Raw genomic sequence first — 14,045 nt, forward strand, 5'->3', positions numbered from 1 at the left:
CAATATTAATGTGCCTTTATTAAATTCACCAATTTGAATAGCCCATGGTGCCACAGCCCATTTGCTCATTCTTTCTGTAATCTTGTTCTCCTCCACACAGACAAGGTAGGAATCTCATTCATGCCTCTTGGATTAGTGCAAAAACTGAGGCTCCTCCAGTGCTATCTACCAGATCCCCATGTCCGCATTGTTCGATGTCACGTACACTTGTCCCTGTTATGAGTCAGATTTGAAGTACTTAATCTCATGAGTGTGTCCAGGTATCTTTCTCCCCCTCTGGTGCATCGCACTTGACTCAGTCTGAGTGCCAATGAAATCCATGAGCTTCTCACACTTGTCAATGGAGGTGAGGGAGCAGGCGATCAGTTCGTGGTTGGCTGCAAGAGAAAAGAAGCTGGTGTTGCATTTGGTTTTAAGGAAGATCCTGGAACAGTTTGCACTTCCAGCAAGTGAGAATAGCACTTGATAGTGCTTTATGTTGTCCTGCCTGATGGTGATTGGCTGAACCAGTTATCTGTCATATCCATTTTATTAATTCAGGGAATATGGGGATAACTGGTTGCTAAGGATATGCAGTAATATTGGGTCACAGAACAAGAAGCAGAATTCACTAGAATCAACTTATTAATTGTAAAGCTAGTGCCATGGTATCGGAGGTTGAAAATTCAACATCTTAAAAGTAGTTTAAATTGTCTCACAAAGTGCTTTTGATTGTTAGCTCTGATGACCTGCTGATGTCTATAAAGCAATGGTCATTCTTCACTTTGCTAATTTATCCAGTGAACCCCGGAATTTTCTTGTTAAAATTCTTTCTTTTAAACTTTCTTGTTTTGTTGATACACAGGAAAGGAGAGGGAGAGATGGGTGTTTTCAGTTTACGGGGTCTTGATGTCTTCCCCTGTTGCCGTGGCATTTAGAACTCTATACACACTGTAGTTCAACCAATCGGAAGGTTGTCATCAGGCAGAATTTCTTTAACTCAAAAGACTTGAGGTGCTACTTAGTCTCAAATCCTCTCCCTCACTGCATCAGAAAGCAATGTTGTCTGCTAAAATTATGTTGCACTTGATTTTCAGGTTGCAAGAAAGGCCAGGTATTTGAGCAACGTAGCAATCCGACTTCCATTTTTGCCCACAGTCCCAAAATTGAAAAATATGTGATTACTTCCAAACAACAGTCCCCATAGCAACATCGTGCATGTGAAAATGATACTCCCCAGACAAGGAGACAGCCAGATTCTCTGTACAATTAGGAGACCTACAATTTAAAGACTGAATGCAATGTATTTGCAATGATACTGACTTGAGTTAACACACAGTACCATTGATGAAAAATGATTTGCTTTGTGACATATTGAGTACTTGTAATTGTGAATTATGGTGCATGTTTTTTTTCATGAAAAGTTGGATATTTGCTGTATTGAAACTTTAATTATGCAATTGTACTTGGTGCACTGGTTGGCATGCCATAGTCATATGACCTCAAACTTTACTTTAAGTGTCTTTCTGTACAGCTTGTGGCAGCCATTAATTCATCACTGAAGGCATTACATTGTTGTATGTAATATTTTATGTTGCAGATAAATATCCTTGTGGGCTCCTGAAAGGAGTTAAAGCATCCCAGCAACATGAAAAGGGAAAACGGGAGAGAATGATGAAAGGGAAAGTTGAAGGCCCTGGAAACGCAAACAGGACGGACAGCAGTGAAGAAAAAGGAGGCCCACTGGGTCCACGAATCATAAAAGGGGAGGTAATGAAGAAAGGTGGCAGTCCATGGCAGGTAAGATCTCATTGTTATGATGATCCAGGTGAGCTTTAGCCCTCTGCAAATTAAAAGGTGTACTTTGATTTTAAGAAAGATATTTTCATGGTACTGAGGGGTTCCTGTATATCTGTAGTGAGAGAACAGTCTCAGAGCTGTGTGTCTGTTGCTGCAATAATCAGTGGTAGAGCTGTATGCCTATTACTGCATGAGAAAGAGTCGCAAAGCTGTGTTCCTGTTACCGAAGAGACTACCTATTTGAGTATCATTACACGCACTGTAACCTACTCTTGGTTCAGCGACATTCTTTGATATTAATGCAAAGTCACTGTTGTAATGTAGAAAATGCATTAGCCAAGAGAAATTTTAAATGAACAATAATAAGATTTGACCAGATCATTATTTTTCTAGTGATGTTGATAAGTGCGTAAATGTCAGCCAGTGCTTGTACTTCAGAATATTTAAATGAGATCTTTTAAGGGAACATGAAACAGTAGGCTATAGTTTAACATCCAAAAAACTGCACATCTGACAGTGCATCTCACCCTACACATTGCAATGGGAGTATCATATTCGATTATGTGCTCAAGTCTTTGGAGAGGCATTTGAATCTACAATGTTTTGATTTAGGGGCAAAAACGGTACCATTGGGCCTTTATAAGGAAAAACTTGCAGATTAAGCAGGGCAAAGACTTTTGATTTGATTTATTACTGTCACATATACCTAGGTACAGTGAAAAGTTTTGTTTTGCCTGCAATACAAGTAGATCATACCATACAAAGTTCAAAGGGTGATTGAACAGAATAAGGAATACAAAGTTACGGCTGCAAAGAAATTGCACAAAAAGCAAGATCAACATCAGATTTGAAATTTGCGAGGTCCATTCAGACGTTTAATAACAGCAGGAAGAAGCTGTCCTTGAACCTGTTAATCCATGTGTTTTAAGCTCTAGTATCTTCTGCTTAATGGAAGAGATTGGAAGAGATTATAACCAGAGTGGGAGGGGTCTTTGATGATGATGGCTGCCTTTCTGAGGCATCGAGAGGTAGAGATGGAACTTCACAATCCATTGCACCATGTCTGTGTCTGAAAACAACGTAGATGGGACATACTTGACAATAAAACCAGCAACATTATCATCTTACCTTCCAACCTAGAATCAGTCAGTAAGTGAGCAAAACTGAATCCCTTAACCAAGCTGTCAGACCAATTGAACTCAATGACTTGTACACTATTCAATCCTTTAACAAAATAAAACTAGACCTTGGGAGTGGCTGCTTTTATGGGTTCAGGCTGGTGTGATAGGCACTGTTCTCACATGTGCTTGCAGTGAGCTGTTCCACTGGGAGTGGGTTGGGTTGGGGGGGTCAGCTGTGTCCTTTTCTTAATCACTATAGGGAGTGCTTTTGAGTTGAATTTCTTGAATGAGCCTTACTTATATTTTGAAGCTGTGTTTAATATTCATATGGCCACTGTGTCTGTTGCTGACAGGTCCTTCTTATGACTGCAAGTGGAAAATTCATCTGCGGAGGTGTGCTGATTCACCAGTTTTGGGTGCTGACTGCTGCTCATTGTGTACATAAAGGAGAGCGATTTCGAGCAAAACTTGGTATGGCTTTTATAGCTCAATACTTCTGTAATTACCTAGGCTCTGCAGTGAGGTGCTTCTCTCTCGGTAAAGCTCAAACCTCAAGTTCCTATGATTTGGAGGAGCCGGTGTTGGACTGGGGTGGACAAAATTAAAAATCACATAACACCAGGTTATAGTCTAACCTGATGACGGAGCAGCACTCTGAAAGCTAGAGCTTCCAAATAAACCCTGTTGGACTATAACCTGGTGATAGTGTGATTTTTAACTTCGAGTTCCGAGACAGAGTTACACCAGCTTTCTATTGTCCAACAATGTCACATGTGTTACGGTTTTACTTCATAAATGCTACTCTTTGGCAATATCAGCCACAGACAAGCGATAAACTCCCCAAATGCACTGATGATAGCCTCTTCACCTGTTCTGGGAACTCTGGGTGGTCCAAATGCTTGTTCTGCCTTCTGAGCAATGTTCCCTCTGGTTAAATCATTGGGAGAATGAAAGCCAATATCTTCAGCTGCAGCTACCAACTCCACAACATTGTCTCTGATTGCCTGCCCTACCTGGTCAGATCTCAGACTGAAACAGACTGCTTTCAACCTCAGTGTCCTGTTTGACCCTGTGCTGAGTTTCTTTATCATTTTCTTCCTCCACCACAAAGACTGCCTCTTTCCATCTCTAACATCAGTCTTACTCATGAAATCCTCATTAATGTCTTCCATATCCAGTTGCTGTTAGCACCAAACCCTAGGCAAGGTTTCCAATTACTTTGGCTCCAAATTTTGTCTCTTATGTTTCTGGGTAAGGAAGGATGAATAGGGTCTCCTTTTTTTTTATTCACTCATGTTCTTGATTTGTGGCAACACAATTAATTTAAAAAGGATCCTATCCCTTTTGAATACCTTGCTCCCAGATCAAATGTTTTAAAGGGAGACAATTTAACTAGGATTTCTTCAGTTACCAAAACTTAAATTTCTTAAGTTTAATAGTTATTAAACACAAAAAGAAAGAATAAAGGGCACGAATTGGGAATAGAAAGTGAGTCTAAAAAAAGAGACAAGTTTTTCTAAAAAGGGGATCAATTTCTCTGGGTGTTTTATAAAGAGACAACCATGCAATATTAACAGTTGAACAGTCAACTTTGGATTCTTGACTTTGCAAGTTACATGAAATCCTTTTGTCTTGTTTCCTTTTGTTTGTGGTTGGTTGGCAGTGCTTAGAGTGAGAAAATCCTTTTACCTGTAGTGTAGGATTAACTTGTGGGTGGTTCTTTGACTGTGACCTTCGCAGCACACTGTGAAGTGTGGGTGAATCCAGGCCAGGAGTTATCAGTGCCTCAGTTGATTAGCACACTCAGACCAGAGTTGCCATCGCTTTTTGTATGTTTCCAAAAAATAGCTGCAAGAGATAGCTTTCTGCTGAGAGGGAGATGATTGTCAGGTCCCATATTCTCTCTTCCTCTGCCTTTATTTGAAGTTTCCTCCACTATTCTGTAGGCATGACATTCCATGGGTCCTATACAGCTCTTTGCCAGACAGCATTGAATTTCAGCCACAGTCCTTTTCCACCTATTTTGAAAACCAATAAACTTATGTACAAATGTTTAAAAATGTCCACAGTACTTCAGGGTTCTGATCCTCTATCTTGACATTTTGAATTCACTCCTCCCACCCTCCAGGCTCTCTAAATGTCAGCCCATCCAAAGCACTGTGGTCTATGGTCCTTCATGTTTCAAATCTCTCATGCTCATCAGTCCTGTCCTTAATGACTTAGTTTAGCTTCAGGCCTCCAAACCCTCCACCAAATGTTTATCATCTGGTTTATGACCCTTTATGATCTGACCAGTCCCCATGTCTGTGATGTCCTCCAGCCTTACACCTCATTCAATATTTTTCATTATATAGACACTGACTTCTTTGACTAAACCGCCGTCCCCCCCGATCTTTTCCTTCATCCTATGGTGCCCCTATCTTCAGGTGCTTCAAGATTTGCTCATTAAACCCTCTATCCCTCCACCTTCGAACCCTTCATTAAAACCGATCTTTCAGTCACTTCTCTCAAAATGTCCTTCTTTGATTTTGTATCCAGTTTTGACTGATCACATGGTAATTTCTTTGTTAAAGATGGCAGCTAAATGTGTATTGTTATTGTGTCTCTCATTGAGTAAAGGTGACATGTCCTATTTCCTGGAGTAACTGTATCTCACTAAGTGTGTACGTTGACCAGGGACTGCAGTCTGTGTGTTAGGTCTCCATGCTACAGCACAACCCTGAGATTTCCTGAGTTTCCTGGATCGATGCTACTGAATCTGGCTGTCGCATCAAAATGGCAATGAATTGGAGCAAGACATGCCCAATTTCCCACTTTATCTTCTTCTGAATTTACTTTGGACTTTCAAAGGAAGAGGGTTGATCTATGAAAACTATTCAGGCTTGATGGTCTGTGTGGCTCCCCAAACAAGTAATGAGACATATAATAATCATTGCAGTTGTTTGCTACTACCCCATCTCCCATCTCCATTTCCAACCTGATGAGACCATCAGGCCTTGGACCTTTCATTCCCCACTCCCAACAGTGGTCTTGCTGCCAAGTTTCAGGCAGCAGATTGCTCAAAATAGTCTGCACTGCTCCATTTCAGAGCATTCCTCCAACTGAAGGACTGAAGAGAATAGTAGTCCACTGTAGCTTATCTCTTCAGATCACCGCTCCACATGCTGCTACAGCCCATTAAGGAGGTAACCATTCTCTCAACATTACTGGCTGTTTGTGTGGCACTGAATATTTAACTTTATGCTCATCTATGTTTCAGGTGAGCATAACCGATCAGTCAATGAATATACTGAAGACACTATTCTAGTAAACAAAGTATATGTCCACCCCAGCTTCAATCTCTCAAATATGGACAGTGACATTGCTCTCCTCCGACTGTCTGAGGTTGCTGTCTTCACCGATTACATTATACCGGTGTGTTTGCCCACCAAAGAGATGGCAGAGAGAAAGCTGCTCATTGCCAACAAGAACGTGGTGATCACAGGCTGGGGCGCTATGGATGAAAATGATGATCGTTACCGCCCTAATATGCTATTATTCATCAGTATCAAATTGACCTCCTACAAGCTGTGTAAGGAAAAACTAAAAGACAGAGTGACAGACAACATGATCTGTGCAGGAAATCCAGGTTCCAGAAAAGATGCCTGCAGGGGAGACAGCGGTGGCCCTATGGTCACTGTATTGAACGGCACATGGTTTTTGCTGGGACTGGTCAGCTGGGGAGAAGGATGTGGTCGCTTCCAAACATTTGGTGTCTACACCAAAGTGACCAATTACCTAAACTGGATATATTCAACAATCAATGCTGTAGCAACCTAATTGATCTGAAGCAGTATGTATTCTTTCTAATGAGCTTCCAATGTGCCTAAAATGATGTTAAATTAGACTGAGGATCTATTTCAGACTTTATATGTGAGATGCTAAATATGTTGTGCTAGTTTAGTCGCCCCCCCTACCATGCTACAAAGCAGTGTGACTTATACTCAATTACAGCTTATGCATTATGACTTATGGTAATTGATTGTGATTATTTATATCTCAACCTTACCTTAAAAGACAGGCAGTCATTCCCTGCTTATCCATTTCACCCTGTTACCTTCTTAGCCTTATGTTTGTGTTCTACTGTCTAGAGCTATAGATGAGGTTTCTGCTCTACATTCTAAAATGTTTTGTGTTTATTGCAATTTACCAATGTGAGTTTTTCAAGTGCCTGATCAGATATGACACTTTCATTCCACAGTTCATTGACTGTAGTATCCCAGCTAGTGATCACATGTAATCATGTGATTCAGTCTCTGATTTAATTTCATAATGCTCCTGTGAAGTATCTTGTAACTTTATTATAAAAGTGCAGGTTGTTCTATTATAATGCCCGTTTCGTCAACGTGAATTCACAGTAAAGTGATTTACAAGTTAGGGATGCTGTTTCTATAGCGCAAACTATTAAAACGTGTGTTGGCTGTAATGCGATTACAGCGCCAACACTTGAAGCGCTGTTTCTAAAGTGTGATTTTTCTGTAACACGGGGTTGCATAAGAACACAACTATTGCATTATAAAAGAGCTGACTGGAGCTGTAAACAGTTGTTATTGAATTTATGGGGTTATCTGTGTCTGTCAATATAGGCTTTTCTCTGAGGTTGTAGATAGGCTCTAAAATGGTAAGAGGGAAGCCAGTATGAATCATACTAGTTTCCTTTACCGGACCATCCAGAGCTGGTGCAAGGAAAGGTTTGACAAAATGTGGGATGGGGTGGTGGGGCAGGGGGCGTACTTCAGGTGGCAAATTTTATTTTGAAAATGGTAGGCTAAAAGCTGAAGGTTGAACAAGGGCATAATCTCTAAATAGGTGATGAGAAATTATCTAAACGGGGCAGATTATGCAAAAGATAAACAGGAGATTGGATAGGTAACAGTTCACCTGGGTTGGACGTGAAAAGGTTAAACAGGACTTAACACCTGAAGGCTCAGTGGGCTGGACTGCCTTCATGAAGAATTCTTGAAAATATCATGCTATTGTACAATGACACTGATTCTTTGAATTCTACAGTATAATAAATCTTTATCCTATATTCTGACCTTGGTGTGTTGGTCTATTTTCTGCTTATCACAAAGAGATTAAAAGACCTATAAAAGATTAATGGATCTCTTGTGATGACCAAGTTGCAATGTATAAGAGCATCACTTGTGCTGAGCCAGGAACATTGAGAAGGGTCATTGGCCACAGAAGGTGAACAAACTAAAATTAGCTTATTTGTCACTCAGGTAAAAGGTTCGTCATAAAGCCTATTTTCAACTACTTTTCATTAAAGTTGCAAATAAAAAATCACAAATACCATTTATATTGGACATATTATAAATGGGTAATTCCTCCATTTATCTTGCATTGAGAACACATTACTGTAAGTAACAAATATTGCATTTATGCATGTAATTTGTTTCATGCACCTACTTTGTCATAGGGTCACACAGCACGGAAACAGACTCTTTGGTCCAATTCATCCATGCCGACTAGGTTTCCCAAACTAAACCCATTTGTCTGCATTTGGCCAGTATCTCTTTAAACATTTCCTATTCATGTATCTTTCCAAATGTATTTTAAATTTAACTGCACCTGCATTTACCACTTCCTGTGGCAGTTCATTCCACATATGAACCACCATCTGTGTGAAAAAGTTGTCCCTCAGGTCCCTGTTAAATTATTACCGTCTCACCATAAAATTATCCCCTCTAGTTTTGAATTCCCCACCCTGGTGAAAAGACATTTGCTATTCATCTTTTCTGTGCCCTTATTGATTTTATAAACCTTGGTAAAGTAACCCTCAGCCCGACACTCAACGAGGGAGTCCAGAGTTAGACGGCATAGGTTTAGGGTAAGAGAGGAAAAATGCTTCTATTTCACAATGATCCATGCGTTATTGTTTCCTGGAGAATTATCCTGCTTATATTGTGAGACTAAACCAGTTTCAGCAACTTGTGCTGATTGCTGTTACTCATGGCGATTGCTTCAATCATTGTTGGTTGCTGTAAATAGTCTACATTCCTCATTCCTGAAGAAGGGCTCATGCCTGAAACGTCGATTCTCCGGCTCCTTGGATGCTGCCTGACCTGCTGCGCTTTTCCAGCAACACATTTTCAGTGGTTGCTGTAAATAGTCTACTGCCTTCCTCAAACTCTTTAGCTGACCTCTTGATGTTAGTACTTATTTCGTTACTTACTTAATTTTGCAGGAAAGAACATGGTTCAGGCAGAAGGAAAAAGAAAAAGAGTTAGCTGCAGTTTTACAATGATTTGCTCCCCTGAGATTGAAAGCAGACTCCTCTTCTTCTGGTTGTGGCATAATGGACAAGGCCTAGTAACTTTGGTGGGTGAGGTTGATTTTCAGAGTTACTTGAGATGCAAGAAAGACAGTCACCATCTATAGCTGTGTTTGCAAGTATTGCCATCTCTCCCTCATTGAAGACAGTAGAAGGGATAATACTGAAACCATGACCAGCAGTAGTAAACATGCTAATTGAAGAATGAATACAGTTGGAATTTAGAATAATTCTGACCAGGTTTGGCATCCTACTTTCAGAACAATATCATAGTCCTGGGAATCATGTGTAAACGGATTTGCTTTGATGATATAATCAATGGATGCTCAGGTATTGGTAACCAAAGCCTCTGCTCTTCCTCATAACAAAGGGTAAAATGTGTTATCAAAGTATTCAAAATTAGGAGGACTTTAAGAATGTGAATGAGGGAAACAATTTCCACTATTCAGTGAGCATGTTACCAAAGGACTTTGATTAATACCAAATAGAGAAAGGAGAGAACTTTTCATACAGAGTGTTGGTAGAAAGTGCCCTACTAGAAACAGTGCTGGGAACAGAATCTAAAATACATCTTAAAAGGAAAGTACCTAAATGATTGGCACCAGGGTTCTGTGCTTATACAAGGGAGACTACAATAGAATGAAGGAGGACATGACTAAAGTAGATTAAAACCAAAGATTGTATGGTGGGGCAGTTGACGAGCAATGGAGGACTTTCAAAGCAATTTTTCACAGTGCTCAGCAAAAGTATATTCCAGTGAAAAGGAAGGACAGTAAGCAAAGGGGTAATCTGCCATGGGTGTCTAAGGAAATAAGGGAGGCTATCAAATTGAAAGAGATGGCATAGAAAGTAGCCAAAAACAGCATGAAACTAGAAGATTAGGAAATCTTTAAAGTTCAACAGAAAGCCACAAGAAAAGAGCTGTAAAGTAAGATAGAACATGAGAAAAGAAACTAGCACAGAATATAAAGATGAAAGTTTTTATAAATATCTAAAATGAAAAAGAGTGGCTAAAGTAAATGTTGGTCCTTTAGAGGATGAGAAGGGGCTTTAGTCATGGGATATGATGAAATGGCTAAGGCATTGAATTGTATTTTGTATCAATCTTCACAGTGGAGGATACTAATAACATGCCAGTAATTGAGAAAGCGACAAAGGTAGGTGAGGACCTGGAAGCAATCATTATTACGGAAGAGGTAGTGTTGGGCAAGCTAATGGAGCTAAGGATAGACAAGTCTCCTGGCTCAGATGGAATGCATCCCAGAGTACGAAAAGAGATGGTGAGAGAAATAACAAGCACATTGGTGGTAATTTTCCAAAATTCGCTGGACTCTGGGGCAATAGCAGCAGATTGGAAAACAGCAAATGAGATACCACTGTTTAAATAGGGAGATAGGCAAAAGATGGAGAATTATAGATCAATCAGCTTAACCTCTGTAGTGGGGAAGATGCTTGAGTCTATTATTAACGAAGAAATAGAGAGGCATCTTGATAGAAATTGTCTCATTGGGCAGAAGCAGCATGGGTTCATGGAAGGCAGATCATGCTTTACAAATCTTTTGTAATTCTATGAAGACATTACAAACAAGGTAGATAACAGGGACCCAGTGGGTGTGGTGTACCTAGATTTCCAAACGGCCTTTGACAATGTGCTGCACAAGAGGCTGCTGCATAAGATAAAGATGCATGGCATTGGGGTAAAGTATTAGCATGGACAGAGGATTGGTTGACTAACAGGAAGCAAAAAGTGGGGATAAATGAGTGCTATTTTGGCTGGCAATCAGTGACTAGTGGTGTGCCTCAAGAATCGGTGTTGGGACCGTAATACTTCACAATTCATATAGATGATTTGGTGTTGGGAACCACATGTAGTGTGTCAAAGTTGCAGATGAGTGGCAGAGCAAAGTGTGCAGTGGATTATGATACTTTGCAGAGGAATATAGATACACTGAGTGAGTGGGCAAAGGTCTGGCAGATGGAATACAATGTTAATAAATGTGAAGTCATCCATTTTGGTAGGAGTATCAGTAAAAAGGATTATTACTTGAATGGTAAAATGTTGCAGCATGCTGCTATGCAGAGAGACCTTGGGTGTCCTTGTGCATGAATCACAGGTTGGTCTGCAGGTACAACAAGTAATTAGGAAGGCAAATGGAATTTTGTCCTTCAGTGCCAAAGGGATTGAGTTTAAAAGCAGGGAGGTTATGTTACAGGATGCTGGTGATGGCACACCTGCAGTACTTGAGAAAGGATGTACTGACACTGGACGGGGTGCAGAGGAGGTTCACTTGGTTGATTCCAGAGTTGAGGGGGATGGCTTATGAGGAGAGACTGAGTAGATTGGGATTATATTCACTGGAATTCAGAAGAATGAGGGGGAATCTTATAGAAACATAAAATTATGAAGGGAATAGATAAGATAGAAGTAGGGACGATTTTTCAACTGGCAGGTGAAAGTAGGACAAGAGGGCATAGCCTCAAGATTAGAGGGAGCAGATTTAGGACTGAATTGAGAAGGGACTTCTTCACCCAGAGGTTTGTAAATCTATGGACTTCCCTGCCCAGTGAAGCAGTTGTCACTACTTCAGTAAATGTTTTTAAAGCTAAGGTAGATTTTTTGAACAATAAAGGAATTAGGGGATACAGTGAGAGTGTGGGTAAGTGGATCTGAGTCCATGAAAAGATCAGCCATGATCTTATTGAATGGCGGACCATGCGGCTTACTCTTTCTCCTAGTTCTTAAGAATAAAGGAGCTGAATATTATTTAAATGGAGAAAGACTACAGAAAGCTAGAGAACAAAGGGATTTGGAAGTGCTCATCCATGAATCACAAAAGGCTAGCATCCAAATTCAGCAGATAATAGGAACTATGTTTCAATTAAATTGAAGTATGCAAATAGGGAGATTTGCTAAAACTATATAAGGCATTAGTCAGAGTCCAGCTGGAATACTGTGAACAGTTTTGATCCCCTCATCTAGAGAACACAGATTGGCGTTGGAAGCAGTGTAGAGATGGTTCACTGGGTTGATGCCAGGTATGGAAGGATCGTCTTATGAGGAGCAGTTGAGTAGGTTGGGCCTATAATTGTTGGAATTTAGAAGATTTACAGGTGACCTTATGAAGCATATAAAATTCTTATGGTCTTGACTGGATAAATCTAGAAACATTGTGGAAGACTCCAGCACCAGAGGGCAAATTCTGAATCAGGGGTCACCCATTTCAGACAGAGATGAGGAGGAGTTCTTTGGGGGGGGTACTGAATCTGTGGTTTTTCTTTCCTACAGAGGACTGTTGAGGCTGTGTCATTTACATCAAGGTTGAGATAGACAGAATTTTAATCAATAAGGGATCAAGCATTATGGGCGAAGTCAGAAATCATACAGCACCTGGTTATAATCCAGCAGGTTTATTTGAAATCTCAGGTGAAGTGACAAAGGGGCGATGCTCTGAAAGCTTCATGTTGTGTGACTTCTGTTTTTGTCCACCACAGCCCAACACCGGCACCTCCACATCAAGGATTATGGGAACATGGCAGAAAAATGGAGACGAGGATTGTCAGATCAGCAATGATCTCATTGAATGGTGGGGCAAGCTTGATGGGTCAAATTATCCACGTTTGCTCCTACATCTTATGGTTTTGTGGTCTATCAATGCTACTAATTTCTGAGAATCCTTGTCACAAAATCAGGAAAAGATGGATGTTCTTCCAAACTTTCAGCAGACAAATATATGGAGACAGTTATGAAACCATGGCTTAGTATAGCTCAATCTCAGTAGGCTGCAAAGTTCACTATGCTACATGTATCTTCAAGCTCTTGGTGCCACCTTAAATAGTACCTCAGACTAGGTGTATTATTAATGCCATGCAATTAAATTATCAAAAGCATCTTCAAAGGTGAAGACTGATAATCTAAGGTTTACGTACTTAGTACATCTGTCATACCCAGTCAGTCATTTGTAAAACATGCTCAAACATTTCTCAATTGCTTAATGCCTCCTTTTGTAGTTCTTCGCATATTGTTCTTTGACATGTCCAAAACCAAAGAAACATTTATCTTCAAACTTATTTTTCATTTCTGAGCTTTAATCGCTTGTTTATTTACACACAGATTTTTATTTTGTTCTGCTTCTCTGTTTTATTTGAAGATTTATCAATAAAATATTAAGATGGAATCCTAGTCTTAAGTTGTTTACACAAAATCAGCAATGTGTGATCATTAGCACAAATTCTGCAATTGGGGAGTGTTTTGTGTGGTTAGCACATCATCTAAGGGATTCTGGTTAATATGAAATTTCAGATTGATTTTACAGTGGAATTGTTTTCTGAAAAATACAGATGCTTGAACCTTTCAGGGACTGGAAGGACAATATGTATGTATGGTTTAGTTCCCTGGCAAATTTTAATCTAATCACACAGTACCTACACTGATAATTAACTTATTTCAAATATTGATTGACTCCATCTAGTTTGTGCAAAGCAATAACTTGTTTTGAATGGAAGAACACCATTTCCTGTACTGAGCCCTTGTTAACTGATACTGTTCACAGTTTCTTCTTCACAGGAACTTTCTACAGCCCTTTCAAATCTGACATTATCACTCTCACCAGCAAGCCAACCCTTGACACATCTGTCTTTGCTATCCACCACTTCTATCTACAAAGTCACTTTTCTCTCCTTTCGTATGTTGTCTCCCAAATGTATGCTTGCCTTTACCACAAAGGAATTTCAACCCCTTTGATCAGGGTTTCAACACTGCTCAGTACTGAAATGGCCCTCATCAAAGTCATAAACGGCATTGTAGAAGACTATGATCATGGTGAACTGAC

The 14,045-nt window shown here is 40.0% G+C and overlaps 1 protein-coding gene and 1 long non-coding RNA gene across 2 annotated transcripts in view; one reads left to right on the forward strand and one right to left on the reverse strand.

Annotated features, from left to right (window-relative positions):
• LOC140479081 (vitamin K-dependent protein C-like) overlaps positions 1 to 7,977 on the forward strand; it is a 51,735-nt gene extending 43,758 nt beyond the window's left edge. Inside the window, exons 7-9 of the mRNA XM_072572937.1 lie at positions 1,580 to 1,779; positions 3,254 to 3,371; positions 6,160 to 7,977. Coding sequence (XP_072429038.1) covers positions 1,580 to 1,779; positions 3,254 to 3,371; positions 6,160 to 6,719 — 878 coding nt within the window. The 3' untranslated portion in view covers positions 6,720 to 7,977. The remainder of the gene's footprint in view (positions 1 to 1,579; positions 1,780 to 3,253; positions 3,372 to 6,159) is intronic.
• The window catches only part of LOC140479082 (uncharacterized), a 20,252-nt gene continuing 6,207 nt past the window's right edge, over positions 1 to 14,045 (reverse strand). The window contains exon 2 of the long non-coding RNA XR_011960936.1: positions 1 to 377. This is a non-coding gene — a long non-coding RNA (uncharacterized lncRNA). The remainder of the gene's footprint in view (positions 378 to 14,045) is intronic.

This window comes from Chiloscyllium punctatum, chromosome 6 (assembly GCF_047496795.1).
Source record: "Chiloscyllium punctatum isolate Juve2018m chromosome 6, sChiPun1.3, whole genome shotgun sequence".
In the NCBI taxonomy this organism is placed as follows: Eukaryota; Metazoa; Chordata; class Chondrichthyes; order Orectolobiformes; family Hemiscylliidae; genus Chiloscyllium; species Chiloscyllium punctatum.